Here is a 21796-nt window from a genome sequence, read left to right as displayed (position 1 = left end):
GACCATTTTTTACTTTTTGAGGTATGTTTATATCCCACGTCAATGACGTTTTGGCTTTGAAAACACCGTGAGTTAGCCAATAATCTCAAAAATATACCTTCCTTGATATATTTACCTCTTTTAAGACCAGCTTACTTCTTGCATTGTTGAAATGACTTTCTGCTATGAAAACTAATTACAGCAAGAACTGCTGCTTGTCTGATGTAGTAGTCTCACAATAGGTTATACATGTTTAAGAGTAAAAGATGTGGTATAATCCCTTCTGAGCAGTGAAAATACTGTTGTACCAGATTAAGTCTCTAGAACTCAGCCTTTCAATCTCCCAGAATATTAACTAAAAGGAATAAGATACAAAAATAGAGATTAAAATCAATTATGGTATTAAATCTTCTTTCAATTAACAAAATAACCTTTTTTTTTTTTTTGCACTCTTGGTGGGAATATGAAACGGTGCAGCCATTGTGGAAAACAGTATGACAGTTCCTCAAAAAATTAAAAACAGAGTTACCATATGACCCAGCAATTTCACTTCTGGGCATAAGCCCTAAAGCAGGATCTTAAAGAGATACCTGTGCACCCTCTTACTTAGCAGCGTTATTCACAATGGCCAAATGGTAGAAGCGGCCTGTGTGTCCATCAATGAATGAATGGATAAACAAAATGTTACATATGTACAGAGGTATATTATTTACTGTTAAAAAGGAAGGAAATTCTGATACATGTTATAACATGGATGAACCTTGGAGTCATTATGCTAAATGAAATAAGCCTGTCACAAAAACACAAATACTGCAGATTCCCCTTACACGAAGTAGCTAGAATAGTCAGAATTCATAGAGACAGAAAGTAGAATGGAACTAGGGGATAGGGGAGAGGGAGCTATTATTTAGTGGGTACAGAGTTTCAGTTTTGTAAAATGAAAGCTTTGGAGGTAGATGGTGGTGATGGTTTCACAGCAGTGCAAACGTATGTAATACCACTGAACCATGAACTTTAAAATTGTTAAAATGGTAAATTTCATGTTATACATATTGTATTATAATTAATATTTAATTAAAAAGAGCATCACTAAGAAGGCACTATCCATTGTTCTGATATTTGAAGTCAACGTGGACACACAAATCAGCAAGTGGCAGCACAGTGACTATTCTAAATCAAACACAGTATGAAGGCAATGATACCATACTGGGCGTGGCGCCAAAGGTCCAGGCTTTTGCTTGGGCTCTGTGACTTACCAGCTTAAACAAGTCAATTTAGTTCTCTAGGCTTTGGGTCTCATCCCTCTGTTAAAATTAAGTAATTATCCCACCCATGATTTCCATGTAATGCTGTCATGAAAATCAAGTGATGATTCTTAAACTAAAACATGCTATGTCAAGTTGGGAGATGGATAAGGTCTGTACCAGGAGACTCTACCTTTTAATAAACAAGGGAGGTTTAAGGTGGAGAATCTGAAGGCCTAATGGACACTCCTTTCCCCTCTTAGCTGACTGGCTATACAGACAAATCTACCTTAAATCTATCTTGGTTTCACCGCTTAATAACCTATGTATTGTGTGACTATAGGCAAGTTATCTGATCTCTTTGCACTTTGGTTTTTTCATCTGTTACATGGGGATATTGATCAGTAAAAACCTCTGGGGGAAGGGGATGTGAGAGGTGGATCATGGTGCTTCAAACACTTCACCTTGCTGCCAACACGTTCATCACTAGAAACACAGCCTTTGTAACTACCCTATGTCAGTGCTCCTCAATTTCCTGAGGAAATTGTTAAAATTCAGATTCTGAAACAGTCAGTCTGGAGTAGAGCCCAAGATTCTACCGTTCCCAGGGGCCCAGGTGCTGCAGATGCTGCTCGTTCATGGACACTCTTTGAGCAGCAAGAGTCATCGTGTGCCTCACTTCTAAATATTCTGGTCTCCCTTTACTGAAAGAAAGACAAAGCCAGAAAGCTTTCATCAGATCCCAATTCTGTTGACTTCAGCTCTGGAAATTCTAGACTTCTTGAGCAGTAAGATACCTGGAGACTTAGAGACTAAATTGTTTAACATCTTTGTCTTACAAGAGAGGGAAAGGAAAGCCCAGAGCTGGTAAGTACCACATCTCACATCGCAGACCAACATATCTGGGAATCAACATCTGGGTTTTCCAGCTTGCAGTCCTTAAACTTACCTGGAATACAGTGACTGAGGACAGGGTCCTAACCCAACACCCCCACCCCAAACGGACATCCTAAAGGATTGAGGAAGCATGGGGGACAGAGGGACTATGGTGGGCCTCTAGAGAGAAGCGAACAGGGCCATCGTGCTTCATTCTGGTCCGGGATGTTCCTCTGAACCTTCCCCAAGGAACAAAAGTGAATGACTAGTCCACCTTTTGTCAATATCTTGGAATCTAAGGAAGATTTTATGCACAACATCCCAAGCCATCTCCACTCTGAAAAAGATTTTTTATTTCTTGGAAATTTAAAAAAAAACACTCATCCAGGATTCAGCCCGTCCTTGCTTGGCCTTTGCATCTTTGAACCCCAGGGTTCAGGTTCTGACTCTTTAAAAACAAGCCCTTCAGGAGAACAGAACCACTGGAGTCCTCTTTGAAGAACAGGCAGTGGTGATGACAGCCAACTCCCCGCGCTGTGAGACAGTCAACACCGAGGGGGTCTTTCTCCATACCCATGACTAACCACTCCAGCTTCCTGAGAATGTGTTATAAATGTTCCCAGAGCTGCGCTGCAGCCCACTGGGTGCTTTTTGGCTCTGTCTCACCACATATGTTATCTTCATGGTAGCTGCTCCCAAAAAGGATTGTAACTCAGGGGAATCTCTTCACAGATTCATGTCTGGCTTTAAAACAAGGAGCTCTCAAACCTGTCAAGTCAGGGAAGCAGACGGTGTCTCTATTTTGGGGTACATTTCCCCTCTGGGTTTGTAAAGGTTTCCTCCGGGAGGACTCTTCCCTTTTACATTCATGGGTTTGATTGCTTACAGCTTGGAAAACAACGCTGAGTCGGGAAAGAGCCTTTTCTCAAGGTATACAGTTTAGTGAAGTTTAGATTGAATCCACAGGGAAGGAGGTAGCAGAAGGTGGGGGAAGTACACAATGCTCCGCTTAATGTACACAGTGTGTAGCATTAGCTGAATACTTCTGTTGCCATAGGAATGAGAAGACTTTAGATTTTAAGTCATAGTTCCTCTGGAGCTATGTTTAAAAAAAAAAAGTGACAGTGGATTCTTGCTGTTTACCACTACCAGCTTTTAAAATCGTGGCTCTTTAAAAACTGCAGCGTAAATGTTTACTCTCCCAAAGGACGCTGTATTAATCTGAAAAAAATGTCACTCCCAAGGCTCGAACAGCTAAAAGACATAGGCTTCTCCCAGGTACCTTGTGGGTCCCACAACTTCTAAGCTAGTGAAACACAATATAGTTCTGATATTTTCTTCCCCAGAAGGGATTTATGAAGTACACAAAAGAGTCTGTAACGGATGGTAACTCAACCAAGCTAATTATTAAATTGTTGTGGGAGAGTATTTAAAAACCAAACAATTGTTTTAAAACCGATAGCTCTTGAAACCGTCTTAGAGATTATTTGTTTAAAATATGGTGCCCCACCTCCATACATTTCCCCAACCAGTTAGCCCACTAATCCTTTCATTTGCTAATTCAAAGTTCTGGTGGCAGGGTACCAACCTGCAAATTCAGCCTTACAGACTGCACCAAGTTTAATTAGTATCTACTCGTCCTTTCCCGCCACTGCCATCTAGACGCTGTATTGTTCATCTAATTTGAAAAGCTATGGAGAAATTAAATACATTGAAAGTTGAGCACCTTACATAATGCTTTCCAACTGGTGTGCCAAGTTGAGCCCCTGAAGCTGACTGCCTCTGGACACATCTGCTCAATTACAAACATGGTCATTTTCAATATATATCTTAATATGAAAAATGTTGGGAATATCTAAGTTCACCTAACTGGTAATCTCTTTAAGGAGAGGAGTGGGTCTAGTTTATTATTGTACTCTCGGCCACTCATGTGGTGCCTGGCATTTAGTGAATGGTAACTGTTTATTGGCAGATAATTGTTTATGAATAAATGAATGGTGACTGAACGTTTAGATTGGGAAGCATCTGCGACTCATCCCTGGAAGAATAGGACCGTCTTTTGAGCCCCTCAGTACCCAGTGGATAAAACACCTATTCTGTGCCCAGCAACTACATATATTATGTCACTTAATTTGGCTGAGGAAAGAGAAGATGAGTTTATGAAAAACAGTGGACAAAATTCTGCTCTAGTGTGCAACTCCCTGTTGCAAACTTCTCAGGAAAGCATAGTGTTAAAAACAATAACACATGCCCTTTTGGTGAGGCTATCTTGGCATGGGTCCTCAATGCTCCCCTGGTTTGCATGGCTGTCCAGAAAAAGGACATGCACTGAAGAGCTCACTAAGGGCCACCTGTAGGGGAAAATAATTAAAATGACCAACACCCTGGGGGTACTTACTATGGGCCAGGAACCACTCTAAATGTGCTGCACATAATAACTCATTTAATCCTCATGTACACATGATTATAACATAAATTAGAAATACAGACAAAATACCATGAGATTTCATAGGACCAGGAGCTTATCTGCAATCAAAGTGATGGAAGTAATACTTCAACTGGTATGTGAAACAGATGCTGTTCGGATGGGGTGTCACACTCCCACAACTCCTTGCATTTGCAAGCTGTTAAAAATATTTTAAAATAATATCTAACCTAAATACTTCCTGTGTGTCAAGTGTTATGTTGTCTACAGAGATTTTGATTCTTATTTTTATTCCTGTTCTGCAGACCTGGAAACTGAGGTCTAAAGACATTAGCTTCCTCAGCTGCTAGAAAGCAACATACTCTTAGCTATTTTACTGCCTTGTCTCTTGGATAACATTTCCTTGGTGTTTATTATAGAGCAGTGAGTGTTGTGAGGCTGAATATGACATTTTCCCCACATAGTAATAATGCTTGTGAGAAATTAAAAAACGCAGTGAATACCAATAAGGTTCTCTTTGTTTCAGAAGCAAGTGCCCATGTACCATCACCCTGCTTCATGAGTATCATGAAGCGGGTGGGTCTTCTGTTATTTTCAATCCACTAGGAGCTGAGAATGCTGATTTGGAAACCTGATACCCATGATATAACACTCCTCAGTGCCTTCAGGTGATGGATCCTGAAGACATTCAACTTTAAAATTAAGCCAGAGACTGTATCATGAATAATATTTGCTATGCAAAGATATGCATAAAATACCTTTACATATATGCATAAGAAAAACATTTAGTATTAACACTGAAGCACATAGAACTTGCTGTAGAATTTGTCAGTATATTCAAAGCCTAAAAGGAAAGAAAGTTACCCAAGTTCCTTTGACTTACACTGCTTTGTTTTGTTTTTTGACCTTGCCACTTGGGAACACAAGAAAAGGTAGTTCAAAGTCACCACTCTGCCAAAATTCATTTTGATCATTTTCTTCTAAATATCTCTATATTGTCTCTATTTCTGACTCTTTCTAATTTCTACTTCTACCTCTATATCTTTTTATCTATCTAATCTATCAACTGGCAGTCCTCACTTTGCATAGTAACGTGGGATTATAAAAATGACCTCACAATGACCTAAAAACTGACTTACACTGTTTTGATAGCGTTCACTCCCTGTGGGCTCCCACTGCTATAGGCAATCCCATTTTCCTCATGTGTTCTGGAAGTTCAGGGTTCATAACTTCTGTGTAAGATCTATAAGATTCATGGCCCTTAGAAATCATTGCTCTCTTTCTTCAACATATCCAATATCTTTGGATATTTTTCAGGTTCCTATCTGGAATTTTAGGAGGACTAGGAAAACACAATTGAACTTGTGATAGATTTTTTTCATCCCCCTCCAAGAAAGCTGAAACAAATTACACATATACACACGCATATGAATTCATGGCAATGTGATTTTCTTGCCAGAGGGAATGAAGTCAAATATCAATTATACATCTGTAAATTTGTGTTTAAAAAAAGCTGCTACATTTCTCCATCATTAGTTGGCCATTTTCATGTCTTCATATTTAGGGATTTAGGAGTTATAGTAAGTAGAGAGTTGCTTAAAACTTCCTCATTTTCCTACTCAACATTTCTTCATTTCCCTATTTCTGCATCAATCACATAAACACTGAGATAAAAACATAATTTTTGAGTATTCTTTCTTCCAAGCCAAGAAATTTCCACATTATAAGCAAGATCAACTTACTAGAATCCATTGGCAGAAGGGTAAGATGACACTTTGAACTCTTATTCTTCATTCTGTGAATACACCCTTCTACAAAGTATTAAAAGAGGGGAAAGATTACTTTCAAAGGAGACAGCAAATGGAACCAAAGACTTCACTACTCTTGGCCCTAGCCTCTACCATATTGGCCAATGCAGCTTCCCTTCTAAGTGTGTCTGTCTCTAATGCAGTTTCAAGAACAGAAGGCTGCATGATTTTGTTTTGAAGAGTTTTCCTGCTAGCTAAGGACCAAGGGGAAACTCCTTTGACATAATGATCTTGAATAGGATTTAGGAGTCTGCCTTTGGTCCTTTAAGGCAGTTTCAAGCCCTGGTCCAACTTAATGTTTACAGACTTAATGCCCTTCTTTGCCAGCTGAATACCTGGCATCTTATACATAACAGAAGCCCTCAAAATATGACTCCATGCTTACAAGGAATAAAATTAGGCTCCTCCTCCCTGTGAGACTATTTTTTCCCCCTCAATCCATCTTTCCAACCCTCCCAGCCTTTTTTGCTCTCCAACTATTATCACCAGGAAAAATTGAAAATTTACTTACTGTAAAGGAAAAGTAATTGATGATGGCTTAGTGTTTCCTCTCCCAGGGAGATGTCAATATAAATAAAGCCTCAGATAAAATGTTTGTAATGCCCCTACCATTTAATGATAAGCTTTCTTGAGAAGAGGAGAGATTTCTTTTGCGTGATGTGTCGAGAGATAAAAGAGTGACTTGCCAAGCAGAGAGCAACTACTGCTATTGAAACATATCACTCTCAGGTCAACTATTTGCAAAAATAAATTAATATATTCTATACTTGTTTAGCAATCTAGCACTTAACCAAAGATCTTCAATCTAGGTAACCCGCAAGGGATCCAAAATAGTCCCACACTTTAAGAGAGTTTTAGTATTTTAAAGTTAGTTGGATCTATTGGGAAAAGAGAAACTTCCCCAAGATTTCATGCCAGTGGAAGGCAGAACTTCATGTAGTCAGCACAAATATAAACGTGGTCTTCCAGAGAGCTCTGGACTATGGTAAGGCAATTAAACAAACAAAAACAAAATTTAAAAAATTGTCAATAACACAAACATCTTTATCTCTTAGCAAACAGAATAAACCCAGACTGACTCTGATGAAAGTCAGTTGTATGATATTAAAAGAGCAAATTGTCTAACTACAAATCACGTGATCCTCTTTCCCAGATTGTTTGGATTTTATGCCATCATCTAGTATAAATAAGTACACCTCAAAGATAAATCAGTATAAGCAGATATCTTCCCTGATCTCCAGATTCCATCTTGAATTATGCCTCCATTTTGAATTAATCAAACTTCTTCCTTTTTTCTATAGAATACTCACACACACACATCCTCTTACTACCAAACTGAACAAAAACATAGAAACATCTCTGCCAAGTCATGTACTTTAAATAATACTAGATTATTTATTTCAGCCTTACAATTCTAAACCTTCATATTGTAATGCCATCAATGTAAAAGATAAAATTCTACTTGGGCTTTTTTAAAAATAGTGTTTTAAATTTCTAGCTGAGATATCTTAACAGTGTTTAACTTTTAGAGCTGTTGTCTCAAGGGTGTTTTGGGCTGAATTGTTCCCTGCTGCATAAGTGTTATTCTGAGTACTTGCTCTAACTTTGCCTTCTCTGTCTGGTTCTGTTATATCTCAGAACAATTATAAATGCTGCTTTTGAGTAGATTAAAGTTATAAAACAGAGCTGAGCTGATCGGATTTTGACATTGGCTTTTGAACATTGCAGTATTTCCCCACCTTTAAAAATAATTCCTCTCACAGATATGCCTATATGTGATCTACATGTATGCTCCCCAGAGTAAAATCATTTTTTGAAAATCTGTTTCAGAACCGGGTCGTATCACGTTTAAAAAAAAAACTCAGTCATTAATTACTTAGGAAAATAAAATCCCTTTCTGCAAGTGAATAATCAACCCTCTCCCAAATACATTTTTTTCCTCCGAGTTGAAATTTTCTTCTCTGAATTTTCTCAAACCATGGCCCTTTCACATTATATGTTCATTTTGTAATATATTTCAAGTTCCCTTTCTTGGTCAACTCTCCAGAGATGACTAACTTCCAAACTCATACCCCAGTTCCCAGGAATCAACTCTATTTTTCAAATTTCCAATTTAGCATGTCCTTTTCAATTATACATACATTTGTGCTCACCTAAATGTTTGACGTTTGTCAGCAGCAGTAGACTGCATACGCTCTCTCTCTCTCTCTCACCTGTGAGTCATTACAATTTCAGTAGAATCACAATAGAGTTCAGAACCTGTCGCCCACACCCTACTGTAGCTAAAGGAACCAGAAGACAGCTTTCTCCTCTTGTAAATGTCAAGTGTTCAGCATGTCTCCACTGGGGACTGAATAGAAATGTAACCTTAGAGAAGTAAGTCCTTAGGTCTGGGCAAAGCTCTCAGTATTCTGAGCCCAAAGTTGGCTTTCCCTACAAGGGCATATGATAGGTAGTTTCAGCTTCCACTGCAGTACTAGCTTGGTGTTTGGTTTGTTCTGATTGGGTAGGAGAGCCCATAAGACAAACAGAAGATGTTCAGGTTTGTCTCAAGAGTAGCCAGCAGAGCAGTGTGTAAGGGAGAAGGGAGTCTGGTGATCTTCCTTCCAAGTCTTCTCAAATGTAGTTTCTCTTTTCTTAACAATCCAACATGTCATACTCCACACCATGTGTATTACCAATTCTGCTTGGTCAACAAAGGGTCCAAGAGGGTCATGGAAAACCCACTAGATTGTATTTGTATAGATGTATTTGGCTGTCATTATGCCTTTCACAAGCAGATGTCAAGTGTTGTGCCATAAAGTCCTTACTGAGGTTTGGTAGGGAGGATATTCAACCAGAATAATCTCAAGTACTACACTGAAATTTCTTGTTTTTAGGTTCATTTTGTTACATTCAGACAGAGAGGAATGCATTTAGACAAATTGGCATGATTTGGGCTGGAGATTTGACCAAAGCAATCACAGGCGGAAGAGGCAGAAAAGCCAGAGAAGAGGGAGGGGGTGAACTCAAATGTTCCCTCTATTTCACTCCAGAAAACAGCTCGCAATTATAATTACCCACCTTGTTTTGCAGCTCAGAATAAAAGTGGCGTTGCACCAAACCCTACCCAAGCAGCCGTCGTGATTAGAAAGTACTCCACACCTTGGAGAACCAAGGAGACATGAGCATAATTTTAAATGCAAATTAAATTGAGGGGGTAGCAGAGAGAACACATAAAAGACAGTAAAACAAAACCTTTCAATTTTCTTAAATTAGCAGTCTAATGTGTTCTAAAGAGCAGCTCCCCTCAGATCTCTTCTTAGGGGTTGCATTTCATCACAATATAAAATGGGCAAATCCATCACTTTCCTCTGCTCAGTGCTCTTGAATTGAGATTGAAGGGAAAATTAGAAGCTGTTCATTTGGGCTTGTGGGCTCAGCAGCGTAACACAGCTTCATTTTATGCTCTACGCTGTCCTATTGAAAGGGGCCAACAAGTGCTGGTGAGTATCTGCTAACTTCAAGACTCTTCATTTCATATATCTTTTCTTTATGGGGGGAAATTTCCCAAAAGATTTATAATGCATCTTTCAAAACCTGGGAAATTTCAGACAGCTTTTTAAGCTTCTTCCAGTGACTGATTCGCAGAAGGGAAGAGAGTTATTTTCAGCCTAGATGCTGGTGAGTGTTCCATGTATTAATTATAACGGAGGAATGTTTAACATATGCTAGCTAAAATGGCCTTTCCCCACCACCCTTAGCCAGTGTCAGGGTAAGAGCTGGTACTCGGACAACTTTGCTATCAGATTAACTGTTTAATCATGTAATTCTGTTATAATTGCAAATAAAACTGAGGCTTGGAGCTACGAAAATAATTAAACCAAAACCTTTTTTTTTTTTTTTAATGGCTATGACAGTTTTCTGCATAAGATGGGCGGCAGCGGTCGGGGGTGGGGGTGGGGGCGGGGGTCGGGAGATGGGGAAGTCGACCCGTGTGATGGTGACATGTAGATTTTGATGGTGATGATTTTCTGCCAAAGTTTTACACGGGAAACGGGTCATTTTCCTCCTTCACAGTGGTGAATACAAAGAGGCTGAGGCTGGCGTCACCTTCCGTTGCTAAGGTAACGTGCTCTGGCCATTTTATCTGATAAAGAAAGTCCAGTGGATGGTATACATTATTCATCGCCGTTCTAATCAAACAATCAAAATTGTTTACATTCGCCAGGAATAGTTAGTGAGATCCAAGACACTCTGGCTGAAATTGCTCTTGCTCTTACTACCGGCAGTTAGCCCTTGATTTTTTTTTTCCTCTTTTTTTGCAGTAAGTATGCTTTGCTGTTGGGGTAGCTTGTGGTATTTTTAAAAGTTTCCTCTTAACAGACTTGGCTTCTTACATGAAAATATGCACTGTTTAAAAGAGAAACCAATTGGATTATCCTTCTGAGCTTGATTTTAATGACTTTGTCTTGTTAATTATTTCCAAAAACATCCTGCAGAAATAGAGATTCTTCATTTGTGCACGTATCAGGGAAAGGCTACATATGTTAGAAAGAACCTAACAGGCTGAATGTTTTTAAATGAAGTATATTAGCTTCCTGACAGGCTAGTGCATGATGACATTACGGGGATCATTGCAATTCTGGAATAAACTGCTCTACAGACTAGAATTCCTTCTCAAAAGCAGCCTGTGTCAGGGGCAAGCAGGTGATGATCGTGTAGCACTTTATAAAATGTAGAGAAACGCTGAAAGGAAAGAACGCAAGGCATTCTTACTGCAAACATGTCAGCATGTGTCATAAACGCAAAGCAGCTTAAGTGGAGTGTCTGATTCCCTGGCATTCCTCACTGCTTGTGGGGAATTGGAACTCCCTGGATCAATTGAGGATCAATGCTCAGAACGGCTGACCCTTAATGATGCCATTTATCAGACAGACCTTTTGAAAACAGCATATGACCTTAAAAGTGTGTTTTCCAGTTAGTACACAGCAAGGAAAGACTGGTATGTTATCTCTCTTTAGCCTGGATCGTCTTTATTTTCTGTGTAGAATATATTACTTTTAACAAATGTTGGCTAAATGCTGCATTTTCTCATATGAGAGGAAAGCTCTGTTGAGGGAGGGACTTAAAACTGGAAGTGTCAGTCAAGTAATGTGCTATTATAATGGGATATTTCTTATTCCAAAATTGTATTTGACAGTCTAAAATACTGTGGATTTTTTGCCCTTTTTCATAGGCATACAAGTGACTATTTTGTCTTAAAACTCTGTTTTTGGAACATCAAGGATGGATTATCCCAAAATGGATTATTTTCTGGATGTCGAGTCTGCTCATAGACTCTTGGATGTTGAGTCGGCTCAAAGATTCTTCTACAGTCAAGGAGCTCAAGGTAATTAAATGGGAGAAAGAGGAAACTCCTCTTGTTTGCATGTTGGTTTTATATTAACAGTGCAGTGCCGACTGTAGCAGTGTGTGCTCTACTGCAGAAGTTCAATGACTGCGATTTCTAAATTGATAACCTCTATCGAACTGTTCCTGGAACTGAGGCAGGCATATAGTGGAATAAATAAATCTAGAGACTTCTTGGATGTGGTAAAAAAGCAACCTACCCAACTTTCAGCACAGATGCCATTCAGAAAGCTATGTTAGAAAATTGTTCCCCCACCTCTTTGCAACCAAAGTGTAAGTTTCAAAGGCTTAAGGATGTTTTTAGCCCCCGGGAAAAGTTCAGTTTGCAGACACTGCCCTGGAGAAGATCTAGGGCACTCTGACCTATTGGATTGAGATCCTGCTGGATGAGGGGCTCCTGAAATAAGCTTTATGCTTCAACAGCTGCCTTATCTATTTTAGAATTCAGTTAATTGCCTCAAGGAATAAACAGTGCACTCGGGACACAGTAAGAAACATGCCCCTTGTGAAGTGTGGCTGATATATGCATTTTTATTACAGATTCTAAGATGGTCAGTTAGACTCTAGTTTGCTTGCTGTTCTGTTCCAGGGTATACTTAGAATGTTTTGCCAGCACAAAGAAGCTGGAGTGTTTAATGGGCTCTCCTGACAGGCAGGAGATTTCTTTTAAGCCTATTTTCTCTTTTCCATGGAATATTTAGGGTATTCGGTCAAAGCAACCTGATGATGGGCATATCCCAAATGGTACAAGTAATGCACTGAGGAGAAAGGCAGCATCCATATTCTTAAAGAGAGAAGTAGTTGAATTCTTGGATGTCTCAAGGCAGAACTGAAAAGGAAATGCTGTTTTGATAATTCTGGCATCTTTCACTGTATGCAGTAATGGGTACTTCACATAGGGCACTGAGAACTTTCTGCCTTGGCTTTCTCAGTAGTCTCTTCTGAATTGGTTTTACCTGGCTCTCAAGCCAATATCTCATGACAACCTTAAGGGCATGTAAGCCTCTTCCTTCTCCACTTCCATTTTCCTGGGCAGGATCCAGTCTTAAAGCCAAGAGAGGCTGGTAATTATCTGGTTGATTTGCTTGGGTCAGCCCACTCATCAGTATTAGCAAAAGTGGTACAGTAGCTAATTCTCATCCCTGTGGTTGTATGTAGTCAGCATTGCTACTGTCAGCCACTTAAAGAGACATGAAAATGTACTAAAGTAGGAAAAGGGTGAGAGGCTGGCCAGAACCTCCGGCCCCCTCTGGGTTTGCAAGTAGGAAGATGCTAGGAATAGATGGAGAATGGAGGCCAGAGGGAAAAGGGAAGGGCTGAGGCAGGGCTCATTTCCATCTCCAGTTCTGTGTTTAAACATTGCTGCCTCTGTCCATTCCATTTGAACAGGAGAAAAATGTTTGGTGGTGGGGTCATCCTCTGGGCTGCACATCTGTTGGCAGAGCAGAGAAGGGGAGGGGCTGTTAACTATAGTTAATAAAGATGTCATTTTGCCTTGCCGTGGACATGGCTTAAGCCTTTAAGAAGACTGTGGGCTCCAAGTATTTACAGAAGGAAAGCAGTCAGGGTATGGGAGGCTCAGAGGACTCAAGGCAGCCTGATGGTTGTCGGCAGATGGAGTTAGGGGCGGAGTGGTCAGAACTGTCGCCACTGGTGACTGTGGTTTAGACACAGGAGCTGGAATGACTGGGAAATGCATGGGAGGTGGTAGCATAAGCTACCTGGGTATCACGTTCATTTTAGGGTAATCAGAATGATGCTCCAATCAAGGCATCTTGGGTCTGTGGTAAGAGTGGGGTTTCCCTAAACAACATCCAGGTCAGTTTTTCAAAACCCTCTGACTTCCTGAATCAGAAATCAAGATGTTAAGACCTAGGGGTTTGCATTTCAAGCAAGAGCTCCAATGATGATTACCTAGCCAGCACACCAGTTTGGGGACCTGCATTTAAGAGCCAGTCCATCCTGTCCAATTTCTGTCCTTCCACCCCAGAATGAGAACACTTTCCTCAGCATTAGAGGCTGGATAACACAGTGGTTATACCTTGACCGCCTAGGTCCAAATCCTGGGTTTACCACAGTGATCCTGGGAGAAATAACCTCTTCGATCTTCGATTCCCTCTTCTGAAAAATGGAAATAATAATAGTGCCCAATTCATAAATTAAGAGCATTCATGAGATAAGATTTTAAAGTGCTTTAAACTGTCGGCCACATGGGAAATGCCATTCATAAACAATTCAATGAAATAAACATTTTTGGCAAAAGGCCATCCCTCCTGTGTTTGAGATTCTGTAAGGAAGCCGCTGCCTTACAAACAAGAATGTTACCTGATAGAAGTTAACCTCCTATTTTTTAGCTAAATAAATAAATAAATAAATAAATAAATAACTTTAAATATATTTTAAAGCACAGTGACTATTGTCACATCAAAACCCAACTCAGGGCAAAACTGAAAATAGTAAGTTTGTCTTGGGACTCCCTATCTACCTCGTCCTTCATTTCACTTGAAAACTGAGAGCCCCTCTCCTCCCAGCATCTGCCCCAGAGCCCCACCACCTGGGGCCAGTCACCCCCAGAGTCTCCTTTCTGGAGCTTTGCTGCCACTGCGATGTGGGGCTTGTTACTGCATCGCTCCAGCTCCTTCACGGCAGTCTTCTTCCACTGGGCACAGTCTTTCCTGGATAACGAGTCCCTCCGCCTGATAAAGGGCTCCAAGTGAATGGGCAGAGGGCTGAGGATCATGGCGTGCACCCTCTCCCTTTCTGAACCAAATGCACATCTTTTAGAGTAGATGACTAAAGCTTGTATCTCACCAGTGGCAAGGCTCTGAGGACCAGTGGAAGGAGGGCAGCCTAGTGGCTCATTCTTGAGAACAGCACTTGAGGCAGCAGTTACGGCCCTGTGCTGCTCTCTACTTGGCCAGGCCAGCCCAGTTTCAGAGGGAATATTAGTAAAGTCAAGTGGCCCTGACTTGACACCCTCTTTTATAAAGAAGGTCCAAATGGGAACACAGTATGGAGTTAAGTACCTGGAATGAGGGTGACCTAGGACTTGGTTGGCAAACTGTTGTGTGATTATTATGTTTTTGAGCTGTCCATTCTCAAGGGCATGCGGCTATTTCTATGGACGGATCAAGTGCTCTTACAGGTATAAATACTTTTAATCTTACAGATGTAAATGTTTTTAAAGGGGAAAGCAAGAAAATCAGAGTTTCATTTTCCACATTGTTGTCTGTGCATCAGTTGATCTACAAATTCATAAACTTTTTGAGAACAACCCCCTTCTATGTTAATTACATGCAAAATGGTTATCCAAAACCACAATACAAGAGTTATCATGTTTTGGACCCTGGCATGGTTGTTTTTCAGTTTTTCCTGGAAAGTGACTAAACGCCTGTCCCTAGGTAGGTAGGAGATGTTTTTAGTAAAAGCAAGAGGAATCCAGGAGGATAAGAAAAAGAAGGGGAAAAGTGATCTGATATCTATCCTGGGGCAAACTCTGCTGAAATTCCCAGAGATTTTCAATCATCTGCTCTGCTGAATAAAGCAGCTTGTTATTTTCTCCCATCTCCATTTTCCCTTGGTTCAATCTTGAGGTAAGAAAGATGAGAGCCTGCTTCTCCAGGGATTCTGCTTTAAAAAGCTTGATGCAAAGAGCAGAAAAAGTCCAGGGTTAACCTGTTCCTCTCCCAGTTCATCTGTGAGTGCTTTGTCAACAGTGAATCCTGCTCATGCAGAGTTCTGCGAAAATCCTCATTAACTCAAGGGGAGAATTTTTGGAGGTTGAAGATACAGATGATATCAAGATCAGCTCTGTTTTGACATCACATAGCTTGAATTTACTCATCTTTCCCACACACTCAATTTCGGACTCTCTCATTTTTTTTTTTTTACAGTATAGTTGAAATGGGACATATTATAACATCACAAAATTAGCATCACAGAATTTTCAGGTTGGAAATGGACGTTATACTTCAGTGATTTTCCTTGGCCCCTCCAGTAAAACAGAATTTGTGAGGACCAGACCAGGTCCCAGTGCTACATTTTCAGCAAGCCACCGGGCTACTCTGATGGACACTGGAGGTTGAAAACAATCAGTATGGATCATTACATCACTTGCTACTCAGAGTTTGATCCCAGAGTAGCTTGTTAGAAATGCAGAATCTCAGACACCCCAGACCTAGAGAATCAGAATCTGCATTTTTAAAAAGATTGCCAAGTAACTTATGGTGAAGTTTGAGATGCAATGATTGAATCTAGTGCACATTAGAAACACCTGGTGAGCTTTTACGACCTCAAGGCTGAAGTACCATGGCAAAACCAATTAAGGCAGAATCTTCAGTGGTGATGTTACCACACCAAACTTGGGTCCACCTGCCCACAGACAGTAAAGTCAATCTTCTGACACCAGATTCCAATCAGTCTGGGGTCTATGTGCTTCTGGGCAGATTACAGTTAACTTCTTCCACCTGGTAGGGGTTTCAGTAGCTGCAAAACAGCTCAAGGGCTGTGACTCAATATTATCTCTAGACCTTGAGGGGGAACTAAAGGTCCTTCACTTCGTTTAATGGCTGAACTATTATTATTTTGTCTTGCTTGACTATTTTCCTTTCTTTCTGCATTTTCTCACTTCTGATTAAATATACTCTTTGGAACTCGGGGAAGCCTGGGAGGCTAAAGTTTTTCTACAGATAAGTTACAGGTGGGGGACTTCGGGGGCTTAGTAGGGGGTCTGTGCTGGGAAGGCTCCACAGGTGGGTTACAGTAGTCCCATACGGAATCTTTTAAATTGTCTCCGGTGATTCAAATGTGAAACCAGGGCTAAGAACTGCTGACCTCCTATTTGACAGTAAAGGAGGCTTTAACAGCTCCTTTTGTGCAGCTGTTCTTGCCCGAGTAGCTTTCTTTATCTAGGTCTTTTTTATTAAATGAATCCAAACCATTGGAAAGGTGTAAATGGACTTTTTATTAGAAGGACTGGACTATGTATCAGGCACTGCCCTTTGCATATTCATTGTATCTATTAATCCTCAAAGAAATTGATGGAGAGAGGAATTATAACGCTCATTTCACAGATTAGAAAAGACCGCACGTTTAGATAGCAGCATAACCAGAATTTGAATTCCAGCGTGTCTGACCCCACAACTCCACAGGTAGTAAAGGCAACATTAGTAACCAAATCATAGTTCTGGAGATGGTAAAGCTCAGAGCCGTTCAGCCACATGCCCAAGTCACACACTTTACAACAGTGAGAAGATGGAAACTGGAATCAGACGTCTTCTTACCACAGCAACCAATGCCCTGTCTACTGCATTAGGTTTCTTTTCTCAAAGACCATCAATATCTTTGGGTGTTTAAAATTATATTCAAAAGGGAAAATACATTAAAAGGCAGCTATTTGACTAAAGTTACTAGACAAACACATTTATGATTCCTGCTCACAGTTTCCCCTCTTTAATCATTTTAAATAATTCTCGGCCTTGGAACCATTGTTACTTCATCATGATGCATCTTTTCTGCCGTCTACATTGTTCTTATTCAAACAAAGGGAAATGCCAGTTTTGACAACTGATGAATGCCACAGTGAGATGCTAAGAGCCTCTTCAAGTTGTATTTGGAAATAGAGAGAAATTCATCTAAAACTCCTCTGTCGACCATTTCATCCCCACCCCTCCAACCACCTTCCAACTCCACCTTTTCCCTACCCTGTGAAATCTATCAGAACTGCTAGTTTTTCCATCCTTAGCTTTAAGTGTACTCTGAAGCTAAACTCTAAGTCTCTGGGACTCTTTGATGTTTGGTTGCACTCAGTTATTTGCAAATCATTGACAATAATCATCTGCATGTAATGTCCTCATGCTGTTTCCTTTCCTGGGTTTAATTCAAGATTCAGCCCCAGTGCCGCCTCCTCTGTGAAGCCTTGCCTGATTTTTCCAGGGCTTTCTCCTGTAGTATTCTGTTCAGCCTACACTATAGCCACTATCACTGTCTTATTCTGCTTCTGCCACTTCCTAGATACATGAGCTCATATAAACAGCCTTATTTCTCTAACCCTCAGGATCCGAATCAAAATGGATCTGATACTAGCTCCAAATTCATAGGGGGTTTTGAGAATTAAAGGAGTTTATATGCCTATAAAGTGTTTTGTACATTGTTGTTCTTAATTATTATTGATGCCGTGGTTTTGTTATTACTTAGGTGTCTGTTACCTACCGAGATGATGGTGAAGTCTTTAAATACCATTTTCTGGGTGCCTAGTAGCATCCTTGGTATACAGTAGTATTAAGATTTATTAAATGTCTCTGTTGAACTGAAGGAATGAAAATGCCTAAATCTGCATTACAAACAGAATCTTTGGATCCAGGAAAGGGACTTTTGACGATTCATGACTGACAAAATAGAACTTCCTAAGGCCTTTAAAGAATTAAAATCTTTAGTTGAAAATAGAGGCTCTATTTAAAGACTGAAGGGAAGGGAGGGACAGGTAAAAATAATTTTCAATTGCATAGAGACACAGGAAATGGAAGAAAGTCATCAACACTGCTACATCTTCTATAAAACAGAAAGAATTTAAAAGCCAGAAGCAAAAAGAAAATACAGCAGGAGGCAATTGGTGTACTATTGAAGAGAATTAACCTTTTAAAATAGACTTCCAAGGTTCTTGAATAGTACCCTTCTTAGAAGAACTTTCTAATGTTTAATGTACAATAGTCTGTGAAGGCTGAGTTTTTATTCTGCCTAAAAGTAGAATACTGGAAGAGGTGACCCCTCAACACTGACTCTGACGAACTTAATTGAGATCAATTCAAAAGCCGCTCTAAATATGTCTAGGAAGCTAGCTCTGAGCTGTACATTAGTTGAGGTCCCTCTCCCCTTCCTTCTTTAGATGTTTGCTGCCCAGTCCAGTCCTTATACTTTTGGGCTGATTAATCCTCAAACCAACTACCATTCACACTCCTGCCTCTGACCAGACTCAAAGGAAGATGGCCGTAGATACCCACCTAAGCCCCACGCAGGAGAAGTGCACCTTGAGAACCACTCACTGAAAGCCTGGCCATGCCATCTCTAGAAATCTTGCTTGCCACTTTGTCTTCTGTCTCCATGTCTGTCCCCCCAAATTTTAATATCATGGACTTAGATGTGTCTCATATCTGGACTTGTGAGTCTTATTTGCTCCTTAAGGACTGAGGCAAAAACAGTGATTGTAAAGCAACTGAATCCTCGTTTGGGGCTGGGTTGCCAATTGGATTATAATCTTTTCCATTCATCAGTCTGCCTCTCAGAGTCCTGCTAGGACCAGCACAGCAAAATTGGCCACATCTCCTCTGTGTCCTCATGGTGATGACCTAACCAAGTAGTTTACATGCAGCCGTACTATTTTTCAGACCCTTGCTTCTGAGAAGTGCTTCAGATGACACTTTCCTTACCCAGATTCCAGCCTTGTTCTTATGGTGCTCAGGTCATCACCCTCAACAAATACTTGCTTTGGGGTTTTTGGGGGGAGGGGGGGAGGTTCTTTGTTTTTTTCTCTGTAGCTCTAGCCGGGATGCAGCATGCTGTGCTTCACTCATGAATGACAAGCTAACTACCAAGCCTTCCCGCCTAACCTCCCACGGACTCCATTTTAGACCTCTAATTGCTCACACTCAGGCTTCCCAAACCTGTGTTTAACGCAAGGAACACTGTGTGTGAAGGAGAGGATGGAGGCAGATCAAGAGGAAAGATATTGTGGAGATACCCAGGCTGCCAATTCTGTCCATATATAGATGATCATGAAATCCAACCTCCCATTTCTAAAGTGTGCCCTTGAAACAGGACGTTTCTCTGTATACAAAGCAGCATTTTCGGTGCTGACAACTTACCTGCACGTGGCCTTCCAATGCTGGCTGTACCTTTGCCCCCAGCAAGCATCTGCTTTGTCACGTACTGTGATTCAGGGCTCATAAGTAGGCCATGAGGACAAGAGAGAGAATATGAGAGGATGAGAGACAGAGAAGAGGAAAATCATATGAAAATACAATAAAATAATTCCAGTTAATAACTCTTACTTTCACCTACAGCATAAAAGATGCAGCCCACACACAGCCAGCATCCGCCGTGACCCAGTTAGCATAAACAAGTCACAGGTGCTTGGAAAAAAATTCTCACTCCTCATTGTTCAAACATCTGTTTCTCTAAAAACTTTCAGAACCGCCCTCTATGACAGTTGGCCAAGGCAAGGATGCAGAGCCTAGCACATCAAAATCAGTTCATGGTTGATACCGTTTTTAAGGTTTTAAAGATATTTTAGTAAACAATTAGACCCACACAATTATATAAAACCACTGAATGAATATTGGTATTAAATTGGACTTCTGAAATGCTAGGACTGAACAGAGAGATGATCTCAGAAATCTGTCTACCTTTTTTTCAATCATAAAAGTAAAACAAGTGTAATACTAAAATCTTTAGGGAAAAAGATGGAAAGGAAAACCAACCCTACACATCTGTTATAACTTTTTATTTTACTTTCAGTCACTTTCACACACATTCATACTTTTACAAAGTTACAACTATGGCATATGCAAAATTGGGAATATATGAATTAAATCTTTCCCAGGGCAGGCTGAAGACTGTCAGAATATTTTGTGGCTTGGGCTTTAGAAGTTCAAACCATGATTACCACTTCTCAGCTTGTGACATTAGGCAAGCTATTTAATCTCTTTTTGCCTCACTTTTCCTTCTTTTTGCCTCACTTTTGAATGCAAATAATAATGAGTTCTTAACCCAAAAGGTTATTTTTGAGGATTTAAATGAAACAAAACAGTGTTTCACAAACTATGGTCCAATATATGATTTTGGGGTAATACGTGAACTCTTTTGTAATAATGATGTATCTGTTTTATTGTGTTTTTTTTAATGTGAATTGAAAAATACTTGATTGAAATATAAAAATATATAACTGGACTTCATACTTATGGACTACTGCTTAGGACAAGAGGGGATAAAAAGGATGACTGAAATCCATTTAAGGGAAAACATTAAGTAATAGTGTAGATGACACTTAGGGGTAGCAAAGTCCATAAAAGTGATATAGGAATGACTGACATTCGGAAACACTGAACAAATGAATATAAAACACTAAACAAAATGTCAAGTACTTAATATGCATTTAATATATATTAGCTCATGTGAATTATCTTTTAATCTTGTCAGGCCTCAGAGGAAAATGTGAGGGACTCAACCCCCCAAGAGAGACTTCTGCCCAGTTTGGTCTTCTCTGCCGCCATTCATTCCTAATGCAAATTTCTAAGTCCTTGGAAAGGTGCAACAGTTTAAAACACAAGAAAAAGACAAAGCATCAAAACTGATTTTTAAATTAAATTGTTCACAAATCCCAAAAGGATCCTCTTTATAATTTTACTACTGGGAATTTTCTTCCTTCAAATTCGCTTAAAACATCGACTAAACTGTACTGACTTCCTCTGACTTTACAACAAATTCTAGTTTATTAGACTGTGGCTTCCAAGGGGTGATTTAAATGAATCAGCTTTAGGGAGGTTGAAATGCATAAAGGGTGTCAACTGTATGGTGGGATGGAAACTAAACTTTTGGTGGTGAGCATGCTGGAGTGTATACAGAAGTTGAAATATAATGTCATAGACATGAAACTTATATAATGTTATGAACCAGTGTTACCTCAATTTTAAAAATGAGCCAGCAATTACCTAAAAATGAGGACATAGATTTAGGAGAATCCACCTTAAATTGTATTTATCTTCATTATTTTATTTTGTTCCCTTAAGAAAAACATGATATTGTGAAGAAAGTGACATCAAAGGTACCTGAAAGCTACTTCTAACCCAACCGTTAAACAGCCACAAAGCTGGCTGTTCAAGTGTCTGAACCTCTATCAGCCTTTATTTCCTCATTTGCAAAATGAGGACAGTGCTTGCAATGTTATTAGTATAAGGATAAAATGACATTAATAAATTTAAGTTAGTAGATTATCAGTGTAGATGGTAGATTCTCAGTAAATATTTGTTGAAGTAATAAGTAAATTGCCACAATAAAGAAAGGAGAGAGCACTCATTGAA

The 21796-nt window shown here is 39.9% G+C and overlaps 1 protein-coding gene across 3 annotated transcripts in view; it reads left to right on the top strand.

The window, feature by feature from the left end:
- Nucleotides 1-21796, top strand: part of PHACTR1 (phosphatase and actin regulator 1) — a 466583-nt gene that overhangs the window by 21472 nt on the left and 423315 nt on the right. For all 3 annotated transcript variants that reach the window (XM_072945660.1, XM_072945664.1, XM_072945662.1), the window contains exon 2: nucleotides 11551-11703. In XM_072945660.1, the coding sequence (XP_072801761.1) occupies nucleotides 11601-11703 (103 nt within the window). In that variant the 5' untranslated portion in view covers nucleotides 11551-11600. The remainder of the gene's footprint in view (nucleotides 1-11550; nucleotides 11704-21796) is intronic.

This window comes from Vicugna pacos, chromosome 20 (assembly GCF_048564905.1).
Source record: "Vicugna pacos chromosome 20, VicPac4, whole genome shotgun sequence".
Taxonomy (NCBI): domain Eukaryota; kingdom Metazoa; phylum Chordata; class Mammalia; order Artiodactyla; family Camelidae; genus Vicugna; species Vicugna pacos.
This window is presented reverse-complemented; position numbering and strand designations above follow the sequence as displayed.